Source organism: Oratosquilla oratoria, chromosome 9, assembly GCF_046742065.1.
Source record: "Oratosquilla oratoria isolate Oo_2021 chromosome 9, ASM4674206v1, whole genome shotgun sequence".
In the NCBI taxonomy this organism is placed as follows: domain Eukaryota; kingdom Metazoa; phylum Arthropoda; class Malacostraca; order Stomatopoda; family Squillidae; genus Oratosquilla; species Oratosquilla oratoria.
In genome coordinates this window covers 2,413,824-2,436,323 of record NC_134785.1, presented here as the reverse complement: position 1 = coordinate 2,436,323, position 22,500 = coordinate 2,413,824, and the positions used below count along the sequence as shown (strand labels likewise).

Genomic DNA, 22,500 nt, shown 5'->3' with positions numbered 1-22,500 from the left:
CTGTGAAGTACGAGGCTGATAATCATTTGAACCGAACTTACCCAGATATGCGGTGCGTCACACGGCATTGACTGTGGTAGGCTATTAATCCCACTGAACCATGCGTATGATTTCTCCACAACCTCCTCCTCCTCCACTTCCTTCTCCTCCTCCTCCACTTCCTCCTCCTCCTCCTCCACTTCCTCCTCCTCCTCCTCCACTTCCTCCTCTTCTTCCTCTTCCTCCAAGTGTAGAAGAAGAGAAAGACCTTGGTGGTGTGATTTCTAATGTTCTCAAAACCAAGCAAACGGTGCTCGTAAAAATGGCTAATAAATATTTTATTATTTATAAGTAGAACTTCCGAGTTTAGAACTGAAGAAATTCTTATTCTTCACAATGCTCTAGTTAGACCTAACCTAGAATATTGTGTCCAGTGCTGGTCTCCATATTATAAAAAGGATATAGAGAAGTTAGAGCGTAGTTTATAGTGACAAAGCTCATTCCTAGATTAGAAACAAGCCGCACGAAGAGCGTCATAGTGAACTAAATTTGTTTAGCCAACGGAGATTGAGAGGGGATCTCGTTGAGGTCTTCAAATCGTTAAGGGAATTCTAAACATGGACATGGAAAGGTATTTTACCATAGACACCAAGTACAAATACAACCAAATGCAAAATTGATGGGAAACGATTTCAAGCAAAAGAGGCAAAATGCTCTTTCTTCAATCACGTTGTTGATTGGTCTATCATCCAGTGTCATCGATTGTTCTACTGTTGATATATTCAAAAAATGTATTGACGTTTACTGAACTACAAATCCTTGATTTGCATCATTTGCTCCATTATAGTTAAAAAAAGTCACTTATTGTAACACATTAAGTGAAGTACCGAACAGCCATGTAAGGTCTGTTGGTGTTCGTTTGTCCTTGTAACTCCATGTAACTCCTCTTCTTCGTCCTCTTCCTTCTCTCCTCTCTCCTCTTCCTGCGACTCCTTCTTTGCCCCTCCTCCCTCCTCCTCTTCCTCCTCCTCCTCCTCCTCCTCCTCCTCCTCCTCCTACCACCTCTGCTACTCCTCCTCCTCCTACCACCTCTGCTACTCCTCCTCCTCCTACCACCTCTCCTACTCCTCCTCCTCCTCCTCCTCCTCCTACCACCTCTCCTACCCCTCCTCCTCCTCCTCCTCCTCCTCCTCCTCCTACCACCCCTCCTACTCCTCCTCCTCCTGCTGCTCCTCCTGTTCTTCTCCCTCCTCTTCCTGCTTCTGCTCCAACTCTTTCTTTCAATTTCTATTTCATTTTGACATTACATTAATTTTTCTCTTTTTCTTTTTTCTTTCTCCTCATCTTTCTCCTCCTCCTCCTCCTCCTCATCTTTCTTCTTCTCCTCCTCGTTCTTCTCCCCTTCCCCTTCTTCCTCCCTCTTTTCCTCTTCCCCTCTCCTCCTCATCCACCCTTCTCTATCTCGTTCTCCTTCTCCCCCTCCCCCTGTCCTTCTTCCTTCCCCTTTACCCACTACCCTTCCTCCTCCTATCCCTCCCCTTCCCTTCTTCCTATCCCTCTTCCACCCTCTCTTCCTCCTCCTGTTTCTCCTCATCTTTCCCCTCCTCCTCTTCCTCCTCTTCTTCTCCTTCCTCCTCCTCTTCCACCTTCTCTTCCCCGACCTCCTCCCCCCTTTCTCACCTCTTCCTTTTCTCCTTCCCCCTCTTTCCCCTCCTCCTCCTCCGCGTCCTCCACTTTACGTCCATGATCGAGGAATGGATGTACCGTCATCCAGGCAAGACATGGATGACAAAGAGATGCTGCGTGATGGAGTAGGAAAGGATGAAGGGAATATCCACTTTGTTTCTCAAACGTTTCGACCACTCATGGTCGTCTTCAGTGACGAAATGTTTGATGGACCGGTCCTACTTCGTTGTTCTAAACGTTTTCGTCTTTAGTCTTCAAATGTTTTCATGCTCACGTTAGTTGGAGTAAATTTATTTGATTTGTTTATCAAATTTATGTAATAATTATTCAAGTACTTTATTCATTTATCTACTCGTTTAAGTTTATTTGTATTTGTTTATGTATTTATTTATTTGTTTACTTGTGTATTCATTAATTTATTTATTCACTAATTTTTTATATATTTGGAGAAACCGTATTTTTTTTTATTAATGTATGTATTTATTTTTGTGGTTATTAACTAATTATCTAATTAGTTAATATATATTTACTTATTTACTTGTTTTATTATTTATTTACTAAAGTATTTATTTATTTATCTATTTATGTATTTATTCCTATCTTTGCATACATATGTTGCCTAATAACGGTGAGGCGTTTAGGAAAATGAGTATAGATAGAAATATTCCCGGAATTAGAAAAACAGGAAGTTACTGTACGTGATCCGGATTCGAACTTGGGAAGACCCACAAGGACTCGACACATGGCTGACGGAGGGTGAGGGTGGGGAAGGGAATTGGTGTCGGGCGTTAAGTTAATAGACCAGGTAGTAGGCTGAGAAAGAGAGGAGGGGTTGAGAGGATTGGGAGTGGGGGTTGGGGAGGGAATGGAGTTGGGGAGGAAGTGGAATGGGATTAGGAAGATGGGGAAGGGGGCTATGAGGGAGGGGAATGGGATATGGGGTTGGGAGGATGGGGAGTATGGTTTGGGAGGATGAGGAAGTGGCTAGAAAGGAGGGGTATGGGGTTGGGAGGTGGGGATGGAGTTGGGAAAGGGGGGATGGGGTTGGAAGGATGGGGGAGGTAGTGAAATGGGGTTAGGGTGGGGGTTGGGAGGAAGGGGATTCGGGTTGGGAGGGTGAGAGATTTAGGAGGGTGAGGGAGAGCGGGAGAGGGGGATTGGGAAGGTTGGAAAGAGGTTGGGTGTGGGGATAGAGGTTGGAAAGAAGGGGAAGAAAAGTGGGAGGGCTGGGAGTGATGGTGGGGGGTTTAGGAGGGTGATGGAGGGAGGAAAAGGTGGGGGTGAACGTAGTCGGAATTTTGAGTACTCGGCTTACGAGGTTACCAGAATCTTAATCTTGAAAAACGAGTTCGTGATGGAGGGGGTGGTATGGGGGGATTATTGTTGGGGGAATTAAGGGGAGAGGTGATCAGGAATGGATTGACGATGTAAGATGCAACAAATCGAATGCCGATAAATAAGGGAAAAAAAAAAAAAAAGGAAAATTGGCTAAAACATGTCACATGTCGGACAAAGGTGAGCATAACATTTGGCGCCGACTGTGCAGTGGGATTTCTCCTTCAGACAAGAGGAATTGCTTTGGCCCTCGACCACGGGGGTTGGGGGGGGGGTAGGCCAGACCGTCTCGACCAGGAGCGAGATGGACGCCACAAGAGCGTGGGAGACGTTTTGGCTGAACTCGGAGGAGGAAGAAGAGCAGGAGGAAAATGATGATGATGAGGAAGAAAAAGATGATGAGGAAAATGATGAAGAGGAGGAGGAGACAGAGGATGGTGAGGAGGATGAGGGTGAGAAGAAGGAAGAGAAAGCGAAGGAATCTTCCTCCTTGGTTTATATCTGAGAGAACCACTCTCCCCCTCTTCCTCCTTTTCTTCCTCTCCTCTCTTCTGTCTCCATTCTCCCCCTCATTACCCTCTATCCCTCTCCCCTGTCACTCGCTCCCTCTCTCCTCTCCTCTCCTCTCTCCTCCTCTCTCCTCTTTTCTCTCCTCAGTACTTCCTCACACCACCACTCCCACTCCCCTCTATCCTTCACTTCTCCTCTTCTCTCCCCTCTCCTCTTTCATTTCTCTGTCCCTTCCCCTTTCCTCTTCCTTCTCCACTCCCCCCCCCTCCTTTCTCTCTCCAGTGACATCCCAACATATCAGAGGCACGGAGCATTTTTTATGACCCGAGAGTAATTCTCTCTCTCTCTCACTCTCATTTTCACTCTCACTCTCACTCTCTGTCTCACTTTCTCTCTCTCTCACTCACTCACTCACTCATTGAAAAAATAGAATGCTGACCACTGGTAACTTCTACTCTCCCTCCGTTCTGCTGTTGTCCTTAAATGTCTCCCCCATTAACACCTCTACGATGCGATTTTATCCCCAAGGATAGAAACGCTAGTTTACGGTAACGCAATAGTACCATACTTCTCTACCTCCATATGCACTTTCTCATCCGTATAAAAAAAATTGGTCGTCTCTTGTCATACTTACAGAATTCTGTATTGTACAGATGGATACGGAGGAACTTGAAGAAAGTTCCTTGTCTATCTAGAATGCTTATAGTATCACTCTTGAACCCATTTCACACTGGGCAGATTATCGTCAACGTTCGTGAGTTCGTTTGAGTAGGAATGTCTTCGGTTACAATTTTTTGTTTTGTTTTTTCGAATCTCAAAATGTCAAATTACTCGTCTTATTACTGAAGAGAAGTTAAACCTATAGAAATGTTAGACATCTTGTTGAAGTCTAGAATACTGTAAACGAAGTCTTCTACATATTGAAATTCATAACAGTTGGTGATAAAAATGGCTATTAATCCCTGGGTCTTCTTTTTGTGAATACTCCAGAGACCTATCGCCTCTTGTTAGGGTGGTTTGCCGAATCAAAGCGAAACTTGATTCTTCAAGGTGATTATGATTATTACTATTCTCGATCATCTGTTTATTTATTTTTTGCTTTTATTGATATATTTCATCTGTTTTCTTTTCAGATCAAACAAAAAACGGGATTATTTGAGTGACGCGTTGACAACTTGTTGCGAGCCAGTGGAGGGGTTCTTGAAAAAGGAAAAAGACAGAAGAAATAAATTTTTTCTTGTAGACAATACAATCCAGATAAGATAAAGAACAAAAGTGAAGGTGTGCGAAGGACAGCTTCAGATAAGGAATATAAAGATAAGAATAGAAATAAAAAAGTAGAGTCGAATAGCTATTCCTCTCTACACAAGTCTCACCTATTAAGCGTGTAGAACACTACAACTACAATATCAGTGAACTACAACTACAGCCACAACTTCAACAGTCACGATGATCCGCAGACTCTCTTCCACTTCGTCTTTAGATGAAATTAGCGGAAGCTACGATGGACCTGTTGTCGACCCAATGTCAGTCCCAAAGGTGAGTGAGTTCCTTCGTCATAATCAATCTATTGCGTCGTATTTCATTCTTTTTGTGAAGACTTCTATTGACCCGGGTTTGAACCGTCTCTGTGGGAGGCCGAGGTCTCGGCCCAGATCATTAATAAAATCATCTGATGCACAGTGGAATCTGCACAATGTTGTGCACTGCATCATCGGATGTTGAGATAAGTTCTTGTGTAAAGAATAGAGACCCTCCTCCTCCTCCTCCCCCTCCTCCCCCTCCTCTCCTCCTCCACCCGTTATGGAGTGTAGACGTATCGAGACAGTGCTCTCTTTAAATTAGTGAATAAAGGGGTGATAAGGATCAGATAATTGTGAAAAGATAGTCAAACGAACGATAACCCCACAATCGAAGAAAAAATATAGTGTACTGTTACCAGGCGATCAATAAGTCTAAAATAGAGTGAAAATTAATTAATCGAAAGCACCACGTGAGTGTTGTGCAGTCAGTGCCAGAGTTTACAGAGAGGAGGCATAAGGAGGTTGTAAAATAGCCTGTAGGCTGACCGCGTACATCTGTACGAGCCAAAGGGCCACCTCCCCCCCCCACTCCCCAAGCGGTCGTAGGCCCAAGTCAGTGATATATTCCAATAAGTGTCGACAAAGTGCATTCCCGAAGAAGAATCAAATTCAGTGACCCAACACCCCCGCCAACCCCTGTCCGGCTGTTGCAGGAAGAACCAAATGAAGTGACCCAACACCCCCGCCAACCCCTGTCCACTTGCCCCTCCAACCCCCATCCCCCCTCCGGCCTCCGGCCCCCTATCCTCCTCCCAACCCCCAACCCCCTCCGACCCCCAGCCCCTCCTTCATCTTCCCACGCCGAGGGCCAAATGAAATGACCGTCTCTCTCTCCCTCTCTCTCTCTCCCTCTCTCTCTCTCCCTCTCTCTCTCTCCCTCTCTCTCTCTCCCTCCCTCTCTCTCTCTCTCTCTCTCTCTCTCTCTCTCTCTCTCTCTCTCTCTATCTCTCTCTCTCTCCTCTCTCTCTCTCTCTCTCTCTCTCTCTCTCTCTCTCTCTCTCTCTCTCTCTCTCTCTCTCTCTCTCTCTCTCTCTCTCCCCCTCTCTCTCTCCTCCTCTCCCTCTCTCTCTCTCCTCTCCCTCTCTCTCTCTCTCCTCTCCCTCTCTCTCTCTCCTCTCCCTCTCTCTCTCTCCTCTCTCTCTGTCCTCTCCCTCTCTCTCTCTCCCTCTCCCTCTCTCTCCTCTCCCTCTCTTCTCCCTCTCTCTCCTCTCCCTCTCTTCTCTCTCCTCTCTCTCTCCTCTCTCTCTCTCTCTCCTCACTCTCTCTCTCTCTCCTCACTCTCTCTCCTCTCTCTCTCTCTCTCTCTCTCTCTCTCTCTCTCTCTCTCTCTCTCTCTCTCTCTCACTCTCTCTCCACTCTCTCTCTCCACTCTCTCTCTCTCCACTCTCTCTCCTCTCTCCTCTCTCTCTCTCCACTCTCTCGCCTCACTCTCTCTCCTCACTCTCTCCTCACTGTCTCTCTCGCCTCACTCTCTCTCTCCTCTCTCTCTCCTCTCTCTCTCCTCTCTCTCTCTCTCCTCTCTCTCTCCTCACTCTCTCCCTCTCCTCTCTCCTCTCTCTCTCCTCTCTCTCCTCCTCTCTCTCTCCTCCTCTCTCTCTCCTCACTCTCTCTCTCCTCTCTCTCTCCTCTCTCTCTCCTCTCTCTCTCTCCTCTCTCTCCCCTCTCTCTCTCCCCTCTCTCTCTCTCTCCTCTCTCTCCTCTCTCTCCTCTCTCTCTCTCCTCTCTCTTCTCTCTCTCTCTCTCTCTCGCTCGCTCTCTCCCTCTCCTCTCTCCTCTTTCCCCTATTACCTTTCTTTGCATCTGTATACATAAGATATTGTTATTAGGGATTACTATTAGGGATTCTTTTCATCTGTATACCTAAGTTAGTATTATTAGGAATCATTATTAGGGACTTTATTAGCACAAGCTACCGCAGTCGATCCGGATAAGGAAATCGGTGTATATGTATCGTCCAGAGAGAGGAACATCCGAAAAGTGGTGAGTACAAACTTAAGACAATTTTTTCTCTCAAGCATATCAAGGCAAACATCTAAATCAGTCAAAATGCCTTCTCCCTTACAAACCTGCGAAAGCTGCAGACGCAGGGTGGCAAAGCAGTATTTCAAAAACTCGTCTATTTGCCGCATGTGTGTCTTTAAAAATAGTCAAGACAAAGACTCCCAACAGATCAAAGCTCTGAAGGAGCAGTGTGAATCCCTGAAGGCGAAATATGGATCCCTTGTTGAAATGATGAAGACAAGATATAAGGCCTTTGTAACGTTCGTGACCGAGAACGTGGGGAAAGCCCCACAATTGGTGGCACCGATACACTCGAATGAAAATGCGGTCCCCCAAAATGACGTTCCAGCTTCACAGGATAGTCCCCAACCGGCACCACAGGAACCGATACACTCGCGTGTAAGTGCAGTCCCCAAAAATGACATTCCTGCTTCACGGGATAGTCCCCAGCTTGCACTGCAGGAAGCGCCCCCACCCGCTACACGGGACGGAGGATGGCAAATGGTCAAGAGAGGTGCCAAACCCCGCCGGAGGGCACAGATATCATCAGGACCCACCACCTCCAACAGATTTAAAGTTTTAGAACTAGCCAAGGAGGCACCAATCCGAAGAGTTCTGTGGCCGTTCTGCAAATGGCCGCAGAAGGTGTTATATGTATAGAGGTGCCGGACTCGATGACATTGCCGAGTCCTGTTACGACGTCACAAAAGAAGCGGACACAAATACGGTAACAATCACCAAAAAAAACAAAACAAACAATAAAATCAAAAAAAAACACATCATCAAAAAACAACAAAAAATCAAACAACAAAAATCAACATCATCACATCAAAAACAATCATCACAAACAAAAACAAACAAAACACACCCAAAACACAAAAAAATCAAAACAACAATCACCAACAAACAAACAAACAATCACAAAAAATCACAATCAAAAAATCAATCACAACAAACAAAATCAAAAACATCAAAAAACAACAAACACAAAAACAAAAAATCAACACACAATCAAAAATCACAAACAACAATCAACAAAAACAATCAAAAAAAAACACAAAACATCACAAAAAATCAATCAAAAAAAAAACACAACAAATCATCCAAAACACAAAAACAAAAAAAACACAATCATCAAAAACATCAAACAACCCACAAAACAAAACAAAAAAAAATCAAATCATCACAAACACAACAAAAAAAAACCACAAAATCACAAAAAAAAACAACACAAAAACAAAAAATCAATCAAACAACAAAAACAAAAAAAACAATCACAAATCACAAACAAATCAACAAAAAACACAAAACAATCAAAAAACAACAAAATCAAAAATCAATCAAAAAAAAAAATCCAAACACAAAACAACAACAAACAACAACAAAAAAAAACAACAAAATCAAATCAACAACAAAACAAAAACAAAAAAAAAAAACACAAAAAACACAACAAAAAAACACAAAAAAACCAATCATCAACATCAAAAAACACATCAAAAAACACACAATCAAATCAAACACATCAAAAAAAAAAAAAAAACATCACATCAAAAAAAACACATCAATCAAAAAAAATCAAAACAAAAAAACATCAACAACACCAAAAACACAAAAAACAAACACAAAAAAACAACAAACAACACAAAAAAACACATCACATCAACACAAATCCACAACACATCAATCAAAAAACACACAACAAAACAACAAACACAAAAAACAAAAACACCAACACAACACAAATCCTAAAAAAACAACAAAAAACAATCACAAAATCACATCACCAAAACAAATCAACAAACATCAAAAACAAATCAACAAAAAACAACACAACCACAAAAAATCAAATCAAAACACATCAACAAAATCAAAACAAAACATCAAAATCAAACACACAACAAAAAAAAAAAAAAACAACATCCACAAAAAAAAAAAAAACAAAAATCAATCAACAAATCAAACATCAAAAATCAACAAAAAACAAAAAACAAACCAACCAAAAAAAAAACACCAAAACACAAACAACAACAAAAACAATCAAACATCACACAATCAAAAACAAAAAAACAACAAAAAAAAAAAAATCAAACATCAAACATCAACAACATCAAAAACAATTCAACACAATCAATCAAAACAAAACACAAAACACATCACAAAAATCAACACAAAAAAACATCAACAACAACAACAAAAAAACACAAAAAACAAAAAAAAATCAACAATCAATCAACAACAAAAAAAACAACAACAACAAAATTCACAATCAAACAAATCATCAAAAAAAAACACATCAACAACATCACATCAACAATCAAAAAATCAACAACAACAAAAAACACAACAAAAAATCAAACAAAAATCAAAATAAACAAAACAAACACAAAAAAACAACAAAAAAAATCACAAATCAAAAAACAAAAAAAACCAAAATCACAAACAAAACACATCACAAAAAAAAACAATCAAACATCAAAAAACAACAAAACACATCACAAACACAACAAAAAAACATCACAACAACAACAACACAAATCAACAAAAAAAAAAACATCAACACAAAAAAAAACATCACAAACAAAAATCACACAACAAAAATCAATCAAACAACAAAAATCAAAAACATCACAACAACAAACAACACAAAAACAAAAAAAAAACAACAAAAAAAACAAACAATCACACAAAACAACAAAACAAAAAAAAACAAAAAACAACAAAAACAAATCAATCACAACACCAAAACAATTCACAAAACAAAACAAACACAAATCATCAAACACAAAAACACACATCACAAACAAAACACAACATCATCACATCAATCAATCACAAAAATCACACCAACACAAAACACACATCACAACAAAAAAACAAAAACACAAACACACAAAACAATCAAAACACATCATCAAAAAATTCATCACATCACAACAACCACAAAAATCAACACACCATTCAAAAAAAAATCATCAAAAAATCAAACACATCCAAAAACAACACAACAAAAAACATCATCAAAAACCAATCAAAAACATCACAAACCAAAAAACAAACACATCAACAAAAAACAAAATCATCAAAAATCATCATCAAACAAACAACAACAAATCAAAAAAACATCCATCACACACACATCAAAAATCACAAAAAACAAATCAAAATCAACAACAACACAACATCAAAACAACAAACAAAAAAACAACATTCAAAAAACATCAAATAAACAACAACACAAAAACAAAACACACAAAAACACAAACAACAAAAAAACACACAAAAAACAAAAAACAACAAACATCAACACAAACAACACAACAAACAACATCACACAATCAAAAAAAATCAAACAAAAACACAAAAAAAAAACAAAAAAAAAATCACAAAAACAAACAAAAAAACAACACAACACAACAAACAAACAAAAAAAAAAAACAAAAAAAAACAAAAAACACAAAAACACAACAACAAAAACACAAAAAAAAACACAAACAAAAACAAACCAAAACAACCAAAAAAAAAAAAACAAACAAACAAAAACACAAAAAAAAAAAACAAAAACACAAAACAAACACAAATCAAAAAACATCAAAAAACAATCAAACACAAACCACAAAACAACCAAACACAAAAAAAAAACCACAACAACACAAATCAACAAAAACAAACAAAAATCATCAAATCAAATCACAATCAAAAACAACAAAAACTCAAACAAAACACACACCAAACAAAAAATCAAAAAACAAACAACCCAAAAAAAACAAACAAAACAAAAACAATCATCATCAACAATCAACAAATCAAACACATCAAACAAACAACAACAAAACAACAAATCAAAAAAAAACACAAAAAACCACAAAAAAAAACTCCTACAACAACAAAACATCAAACAAAACATCACCAATCAATCAAAAACACAAAACAAACAAAACAACAAAATCAAAAAAAAAACATCAAAAAAAATCACAAAAACACAATCACAACATCAACAACATCAAAAAACATCAAATCAAAAAAACATCACCATCATCACAAAACAACATCAATCAAAAATCAACACACAAAAACAAACATCAACATCACACAACAAAAAAAATCAAAAAACACATCCACAAAATCAACACACAAAACATCACAACATTCACAAACAAAACATCACAAATCACAAAACATCAACAAACAAAAAAACCACAAACAAAACAACAACAAAACAAAACAAAACAAAAAAAAACACACAAACACATCATCATCAACAACCATCAACAAACAAATCAACACAAAAAAAAAACACCAAAAACACCAACCACAAAAAAAAAAATCAATCAAACATCATCCAAAAACAAACAATCACCAATCAAAAAAATCATCACAAAAACAAATCAACACAACACAAAATCACATCAACAACATCATCCAAACACAAAACAACAAACCACAACATCAAACATCAAACAAAACAAATCAAAAAACACAAAAACATCACAACAACATCAAAAACAAACACACAAACACAACACAAACACCACCAAACAACAAAAAAAAACACCACACAAACAAAAAAAAAAAAAAAACAAATCAAACAACACACAAACAACAAAAACACAAATCAACCATCAAAAAAATCAAATCAAACACACACAAAATCAAAAATCAAAATCAAAAACATCAAAACAACAACACAAACAACATCCAAAAAACAAAAAACAAACAACAAAAAATCAACAAACACACACACACCAATCAACAAAACAAAAACATCAAAAAACAAAAAAAAATCAACAAACAACAAACAACACAAACATCAATCAAAACACCATCACAACAAAATCACATCAAAACACCACAATCAAAACAACAAACACATCAAAAAATCAACAAACAACAAAAAAATCAAAAACACAAAAACAAAAAATCAAACACAAAAAACACAATCAAAACACAAAAAAAATCAAATCAACAAAACATCCAAACACAAAAAACAACAAATCAACATCACACACAAAAAACAAAAACCACATCAAAAAAAAAAAACACAAAAAAAAAACAAAATCAAACACACACAAATCAACAAACATCAAATCAAAAAATCAAAACAAAACAACAAAAAATCAACACAAAATCATCATCAAATCCAAACAACAAACATCAAAAAAAAAAAACAAACAAAACATCAAAACATCACATCAAACAAAAAACAAAAACAAAAATCACACAACAAAATCAAAAACCAACAAAACAAATCATCCATCACACAACAACACAAACACAAAACAACAACAAAAAAAAAACAAACAACAAAAATCAAAAACACAAAACAAAATCACACACATCAAAAAACAAACAAAAACAAATCATCACAAAAAAACATCAAAAAAACAAAACACACAAACACATCAACAAACAAAACACACAAAACACAAAAATCAATCACAAACAAAAAACAATCAAAACAAAAACAAACATCACAAAAAAATCAACATCACAAAAAAAACATCAACAATCAACATCAACATCATCAATCACAAAAACAAAACATCAAAAACAATCAAAACACAAACACAAAACAAACAACAAAACACAACAAAACATCACAAAACCATCAAAAACATCACAAACACACATTCAAAACACACACAAAAACAAACAAATCAAAAAAAAAATCAACACACACAAAAACACAAACAAAAATCAAATCAACACCAAAAACACAAAAACAAAACAAATCAAAAACACACAAACAAACATTCACATCAAAAAAAACAAACAACACATCAAAAAACAAAACAAAAACAATCACAAAACAACACAAAAAAAAAAAACATTCAAAAAAATCAAACAACAAAATCAAAACAATCAACAAAAAAATCACACAAAAAAACATTCACCAACAACACAACAAACAAAACAAACACACACAAAAACACAAACAAACACACAAAAAACACAAAAATCACCAACAACAAACACACAAACAAACAATTCACAAAAATTGACAAAAAAAAAATCACAAAAATCAAAAAAAATCACCAAAAATCAATCAAACACAAAAAAAATCAAAATCAACAACAAAAAACAACAAAAACACCAACATCAAACAAACAAAAAAAAAAAAAAACAATCACATCACAAAAAAACATCAACAACAACACACAAACATCATCACACAAAAAAACACAAACAACAACAAAAACAATCAACAACAACACATCATCAATCAAAACAACAACACAAAAAACAAACAACACACAAAAACCAATAAAAAAAAAAAATCACACAAAACACCACAAAACAAACACAAAACAAAAAAATCAAAACACAAAAAAAAAATCACAAAACAACAAAACATCAACACAACAAAAACACCATCACAAAAACACACACCAAAAAAAAACAACACAACACAAAAAACTAATCAAAAAAACAACAAAAAAAAACACAAAACACCACACAAAATCACTCAACAATCAACACAAATCAAATCAAAAAAAAATCACAAAAAACAACAAACACAAAAAAATTCAAAAACAAAAAACACAAAAAAACCAAAACAAAAAAAAAACACATCAAACATCAAAAAACATCAAAAATCACAACACCAAACAAAAAAACAAAACAAAAAAACAACATCACAATCAATCAAAAAAAAAAAAACAACACAAAAAAAACAAAACAAAAACAAACACACAAAAAAAACAAAAAAAAAACACAACACAAAACACAAATCAAAAAAATCAAAAAACACAAAAAACAAACCAACAAACAAAAAAACAACAAAAAAAACAACACAACAAACAAAACAAAAAAAAAACAACAAAACAAACAACAAAAACAACAACAACAAAAATCAATCAAAACACAAACATCAAAAATCAACAAAACACAAAACAAAAATCAAACAAAAAACACATCAAAATCAACAAACAAATCAAAACAAACAAACACAATCAACAAATCAAAACAATCAACACACACAAAAACAACCAAAAAATCAAAACAAACAAATCAAACACAACACACAAAAACAACAAACATTCACAAAACACATTCAAACAAAAAAACACACACAATCAAAACAACACAAACAACACACCAAACAAAAAAACATTCACAAAAACACAAAAACATCACACATCAAAAAAACAAATCAAACAAACAAAAAAAAAACACACACACAAAACCAAAAAAAAAAAAACAAACAAAACAAAAAAAATCACAACAAAAACAATCAAAAAAAACAACACACAAAAAAACACAGCACAAACAAAAAAACAACACAAACACAAAAATCAAACACCCAAAACAACATCACAAAAAACAAAAACAAAAACAAACAACAAATCAAATCACACCAAATCAAAAACATCATCATCACAACAACAAATCACACAAATCAAATCAACACACATCAAAACACAACAAACACAAAAAAACAAAAAACAAACAAAAAATTCAACAAAAACAAAAACAAAAAAAAAAACACAAACCAAACAAAACAAAATCAAAACATCACAACAACATCAAAAACAATTCAAAAAAAAAACAACAAATCAAACATCAACAAAAAAACAAAAACAAACAAAAATCAAAAAAACAATCACAACAATCATCAACATCAAAACAACATCAACAACAAACCAACAAAATCAAAAAATCAAACAACAACACAATTCACACACACCAACAAACAAAAACAAAAAAAAAAAACAAAAATCACAAACACACAAACAAACAAAAAAAAACAAAAAAAACAACAAACACAATCAAAACAAAACACACAAAAAATCAAAAAAAACAAAAAAACAACAAAAAAAAACAACAAAAAAAACAAACACACAACACAAAAATCACAAACAAAAACAATCACACAACAAAATCAATCAAACAAAAAAACACACCAAAACAAAATCAAAAAAACATCAAAAACAAAAAACAAATCAAAAAAAAAAAACAAAAAAAACAATCACAACAAAACATCAACAAAAAACAACAACAACAAAAAACAAACAAATCCAAAACACAATCACAAAAAACAAAAACACCAAAAACACAAACAAAAAAAACAACAACATCAAAACATCAACACATCAAACATCAAAAAACAAAACCAAAAACATCATCAAATAAACAAAACAAAAAAAAAAATCACAACATCAAAAAACAACAAAAAACATCAAACAAAAACAACAAAAAAAAAAAACATCACATCAAAAATCACAAATCACACACAACAAATCAACAAATCAAATCATCACAACAAACACACATCAATCAAAAATCAAAAATCAAACACAAACAAATCAAAAAAACAACATCAAAAAAAACAACAACAAACACAAACAAAACAAAAACAACAACAAAAACACAAAAAACAACAACAAAACAAAAAAACAAAACAACAAAAAAACAAAAAACACACAAAACACATCAAAAAAAATCATTCACATACAAAAACACAACAAAACATCAAAAAAAAAAAAAAACACAAATCAAAAAAATCATCACATCAAACAAACAACAAAAAACAACAAAACAAAAACAAAAAAACAAAAAATCACAACAAAAATCAAACATCAAAAAAAAAAAAAAAAAAAACACAAATCAACAAAAAAATCAAAAAACATCATCACACATCAAAAAAAACAAATCAAAAACAAAAAATCAAAAACAACAACACCAAAACAACACAAAAACAAAAAAACAAAAAAAATCAAACACAAAACACATCAAAATCAAAACAAACAAAAAAAATCACAAAACACATCACAAATCAACAAAAAAAACCAAAAACAAACAAACAACAAAAAATCAAACAACAAAAAATCAACAAACAAACAACAAAAAACAAAAACAACAAAACAAAAATCAAAAAAAAAAAACAACAACATCAAAACAAAAAAAACAAAAACAATCAACACATCAACATCAACAAAAAACAAAATCACAAAAAACAAAATCACAACAACAAAAAAAAAAATCATCAAACAACAAAACAAAACAAACACCAAAACAAAAATTTAATCAACACAAACCAAAAAAACAACAAACCACATCACCAAAAACAACAAAAAAAACACAAACAAAAAAAAAACAAAAACCACAAACAAACATCAAAAAACAAACACAACACAAACAAAAATCAACAACAACAAAAATCATCAACAAAAACAACAACAACAAAAACAACAAAACAAACCAAAAAAACAACAAACAAAAAAACAAAAAAAAAATCACAACATCAAAAACAAAAATCAAAAACAAATCAACAATCATCAAAACAAAATCAAAACAAAAAAATCAAAATCAAAAACAAAAATCAACAAAAAAAAAAATCAATCACAAAAACAAACAAACACAAATCATCAACATTCAAACAAACAAAACAATCAAAAAACACAACATCAAAAAACACAATCACAAACATCAAACAAACAAAACAATCAAAAAACAAAAAAAAAAATCACAACAACAATCAAATCAAAAACCAACAAATCACAAAAAATCAAAAAATCACATCACATCACAAATCAATCACACATCAAAAAAAAAACAACAAAAACAAAACAAACAACAAAAACACAAAAAACACAAATCATCATCAAACACAAACAAAACAACAAAAAAACAACAAATCATCAACACACATCAAAAAAATCAAAAATCAAAAAAAAAAACACAACAACAAAAAAAACACACAAAAACAACAACCATCAAAAAAAAACAAACAACACAAAACACAACAAACACAAAACAAACAAAAAAAAAAAAAACAAAATTCAACAACAAACATCACAAAACAATCCAATCAAAATCACAAATCAAAAATCATCACACAACAAATCAAACAAAACCAAACAAAAAACAAATCACAAAAAAACAATCACAAAAAACACACAAAACAACAAATCAACACAAACAAACACACAATCAATCAAAAAAAACAAATCAAAAAAAACCACAAAAAATCAAACAACAATCCAACAAAAAAAAACAAAACATCATCACACAATCAAAAAACAACCACAAATCAAACAAACAAACCAAACACAATCAACACAACAAAAAAACACAAAAACATCATCACAAATTCAAAAAACACCAAACACAAAACAAACAAAAAAAACAACCACAAAAACAAAAAAAAAACAATCAAGCAAAAAAACATACAACATCAAACAAAACATCAAAAACAAAAAACAAAACCACCACAAAACAAAAAACAAACACAACAAAAAAAACAATCACAAACAAAATCAAAAAAACAAACATCACAAAACAAAACAATCAACAAATCAAAAAAAACAACAAAAAAAAAAACACAAAATCACCAAAACAAAACAAATCATCAAAAACAAACCAAAAATCACAATCACAATCAAATCAACAAAAAACACAACACAAAAACACAAACAAAACAAAACAAAAAAAAAAAACACAAAACAAAACAAACAAAAAAATCACCATCAAAAAACACCAACAACACAACACAAAAAAACAACAACCAAACATCAAAACAAATCATCACATCAAAAACAAAACAAAAAAACAAAACACAAAACAAAAACCACAAACAAATCAAAAACAAAAAATCAATCAAACAAAAAAACAAACATCAACAAAAAAACACACAACAACAAAACAAAACAATCAAAAAACAAATTCAATCACATCAATCAACACAAAACAAAAAAACAAATCAAAAACACCAACCAAAAAACAAAAAAACATCAAAAAACAAAAAAAAAATCACAAACAACAATTCAAAAACAAAACACAACAATCAAACAATTCAAAACAACAAAACAAAAAAAAAAAAATCACAAAACACAAAAAACAAACAAAAAAAAAAAACATCAAAACACACATCCACAAACAAAAAAAATCAAACAACATCAAAAACAAATCAAACCAACAACACAAAAAACAAAAACAAACACAATCAAGAAAACACATCAAATCAAAAACAAATCAAACAAAAAAACAAAATCAAAACAACACAAAAAAAAAAACCAAAAACAAAACAAAAAACAAAAACAAACACAAACAAAAACAAAACCAACACAAAATCAAAAAAAAACAAAAATCCAAAACAAAAAACAAACAAATCACCAAACAAAACAAAAAATCAAATCACAACACACAAACAAAATCAAACAAAATCAATCAATCACAACAAAAAAAAAAACAAACAACATCAAAACAACCAAAAAAAAACAACACAAAAAAAAAAAACAAAACAAAACATCAACAACACAAACACATCACAATCACAAAACAAAAAACAAAAAAACAACAAAAAAACAAACAAAAAACATCACAAAATCAAACAAAAAATCAAACAAACAACAAAAAACCCTCAAAAAAAATCAAACATCAAACAAAAAAAAAATTCAACACAAAACAATCAAACAACAACAAAAAAAATCAACATCAAATCACAAAATCAACAAAAAAACAAAAAATCAAAAAACAATCACAAAAAAAAAAAACAAATCCACAAACAACAAAAAATAAACAAACACAAAAAAACACACAAAAACACACACAAACAAAAACAAAAAAAACACAAAAACAAAAAAAACAACAAAAACAACATCAAACAACATCACAACACAAATCAAAAATCACAAAAATCACAAACAACAAAAAACACAAAAAAAAAAAACACAAAACAAAAAACATCAAAAAAAACACAAAACTCACAATCAACAAAAAACAACAAACAAATCACACAAACAAATCAAAAATCAAAATCAAAAAAAACAACAACATCAACAAACAACAAAAAATCACAAAATCACCAACAAACAAAAAAACAAAATCATCACAAACAAACAACAAACAAAACAAAATCAAAAAAAACAAACAAAAACAACAAAAACAAACAAAAAAAATCAAACAACAAACACAAACACATCATCATCAAAAAAACATCAAAAAAACAAACAACACAACACAAAAAAAAACAAACACAAAAAACAAAAAAAACAAAAAATCAATCAACATCAATCACAACAAAACATCAAAAACCATCACAACAAAACAAAAAAACAAACAACAATCAAAAAAACAAATCAACAAAATCAACAAATCACATCACATCAAAAAACAAAAAAAAAAATCAAAATCAACAAAAAACAAACAAAACAAAACAAAAAACAAATGAAAAAACATCAAATCAAACAACAAAAAACATCAACAAAATCAAAAAACATCAAACAAAAAAATCATCAAAAATCAACAAAAATCACAAATCACAAAAAATCAACAAAAAACAAATCAACAAAACCAAAACAATCAAAAATCAAATCAAACAAACACAAAACAAAACACAAAAAACAAAAAATCACAAAAAAAAAAAAAAAATCAACAACACATCAAACACAAACAACATCAAAAAAAATCAAAAACACACACACAAAAACAACAACAAAATCAAAACAAATCAAAATCAACAAAATCAACCAAAAACAACAAACACAAAATCATCAAAACAAAACAAAAATCACAAATCAAAACAAACAAAAAAAGAATCACAAACAACAACAAAACAAAAAAATCAACATCACAAACAAAACAAAAAAAAAAACATCACAATCACAAAACAAAATCAACAACAAAAACAAAATCACAAAACAAATCAAACACAACAAAAAATCAATCAATCACATCACAACAAAAAAAAACACTCAAAAAAAAACACACAACAATCAACAAATCAAAAATCAAAAACAAAAAAAAAACACAACATCAAAAAATCAAAAAAAAATCAACAAAACACAATCAAACAAAAAACAACATCAAAAAAATCAACAAGAAATCACATCAACAAACACACCAAAAAAAAAAACAAAACAAATCACACACAATCAAAAATCAAATCACAAACAAACACAAACAACAATCAAAACATCACACAACAAAATCAATCAAAAAAAAATCAAAAAAATCAAACAATCAACATCAAAAAAAAAACAAACATCACAACAACACAAAAAACAACAAAACAAAAAAAACAACAACACAAAACAAAACAAACAAAAAACAAAAAATCACAAAATCAACAAAAAAAATCACACAATCAAATCAAAACAAATCAACAAAAAACAAAACAAAACAAAACAAACAAACATCATCAAAAAATCAACACAATCACATCAAACAAAAAATCACAAAACAAAAACAAAAACACAACAAAACAAAACAAAAAAACACAAAAATCAAACATCACAATCAAAATCAACAAAAAAACAAACAACAATCATCACAAAATCAAAAAACAAAACACAAAAACAACAAACAAATCAAAACAAATCAAAAAAACAAAACAAAAAACACATCAAAAAATCATCCAACAAATCAAAAAACATCAAAATCAAAACAAAACAAAAAAATCACAACAATCAAATCAAAAACACAAAAACAAACACAAAACAAAACAAATCACAAAACAATCATCAAAAATCACAAACACAAAAAAAAAATCAACAAACAAAAAAACAACATCAACCAACATCAATCAATCAAAACAAAAAAACAAAAACATCACAACAAACAAAATCAAAAAACAAACAATCAAACAAACAAAACACCAACAAACACAAAACACAAAAAACAACAAAATCAAATCAACACAATCATCAACAAAACAACAAACACAAATCAAAACAAACAAATCACAAATCAATCAACAAAAAATCACAATCATCAAAACAATCAATCAACAAACACAATCAACAACAAAAACATCAAATCACAACAAACAAAAAAAACATCACATCAACACAATCACACAACACAAACAAATCAAAAAACCAAAAAACAAAAAAACAAAAATCACATCAAACAAAACACAATCAAAAATCACAAACAAAATCACAAACAAAACAACAAATCAAAACAATCAAATCACAACCAATCAAAACAAAATCACACAAAACACAAAAACAACATCAACAAAAAAAAAATCACACACAACAACATCAAAAAAACACAATCAAATCAAAACAAATCAAAAATCACAAAATCAACAAACTAAACATCAAAATCACAAACAACAAACAAATCATCAATCAAAATCACACAAAAAAAAAAAAAAACAACAAACATCACACAAACACAAAATCAAATCACAAAACATCAACAAAAATCAACAAACAAAAAAAAATCAAAACAACAAACAAAAAAAAAACAAACAAAAAACAAACAAAAAAAAAAAAACAAACACAACACCAACAAAAAAAAAAAACACAAAAAAAATCACAAAACAAACATTCAAAACCACAAAAACAAAACAAATCAAAAAACAAAAACATCAATCAATCAAAAAAAAAAAAATCAAAACAAACAAAATCAAAAAATCACACAACACACAAAAAATCAAAAAAACATCAACATCAACACAAACAAAATCACAAAAAAATCACAAAATCAAACACAAATCAAAAACATCACAAAAAAACAAACATCAAAAAAACAAACACCAACAAACAACACCAAAACAAAAAACACAAAAAAAAAAACATCACAATCATCATCAACAAACACACATCAAAAACAAATCAAACAAAAACACAAACAAACAAAAAAATCAACAAAACAAACAAAAACATCAAACAAAAACAAACCAATCAAACAAATCACAAAAAACATCACATCAAACAAAAACAACAAACACAATCAAAAATCAACACAACAAAAAACAAACATCAAACAACAAACAAAAACACAAAAAAAAAAAAACAAATCAAAAATCAACAATCAAAATCACAAAAAAAATCAAACAACATCATCAAACAAACAATCATCACAAACACAAACAAAACAACAACAACAAACAAAATCAAAAAACATCACAAAATCATCAAACATCAACAAACAAAACAAAAACAAAAAAACAAACAACAACAAAAACAAAAAACAAAAAAAATCAAACAACAAAAATCACAAACAACAAATCACAAAAACCACAAAAATCACAATCAAAAAAAAAAAATCAAACAAAACAAAAAAAAAAAACATCAAAACAAACAAAACAAAAAATCCAAAACAATCAAACAATCAACAAAAAAACATCAATCACAAAAACACAAACACACAAAAAAAAAAAAAACAAACAAACAACAACAAAAAACAAAACAACACCACAAAAACAAACACAACAAAACAACAAAAAATCAAAAACAACAAACAAAAAAAAAACCACATCAACAAATCACACAACAAAAACAAAATAAAATAATAAACAAAAAAAATCAACAAAAAAAAAAAAAACCACAATCAACAAAAAAAAAAAAACAACAACAAACAACACAAAAACAAAAACAACACCAACAAAACAAACAAAAAACAATCACAAATCAAAAAAACAAATCAAAAAAACACAACACAAAAAAATCAAAAT

General features: G+C 31.7%; 1 protein-coding gene across 1 annotated transcript in view; it reads left to right on the top strand.

The window, feature by feature from the left end:
- LOC143027902 (L-asparaginase-like) overlaps positions 1–22,500 on the top strand; it is a 149,254-nt gene that overhangs the window by 37,906 nt on the left and 88,848 nt on the right. Inside the window, exon 2 of the mRNA XM_076189548.1 lies at positions 4,644–5,049. Within this exon, the coding sequence (XP_076045663.1) occupies positions 4,960–5,049 (90 nt within the window). The 5' untranslated portion in view covers positions 4,644–4,959. The remainder of the gene's footprint in view (positions 1–4,643; positions 5,050–22,500) is intronic.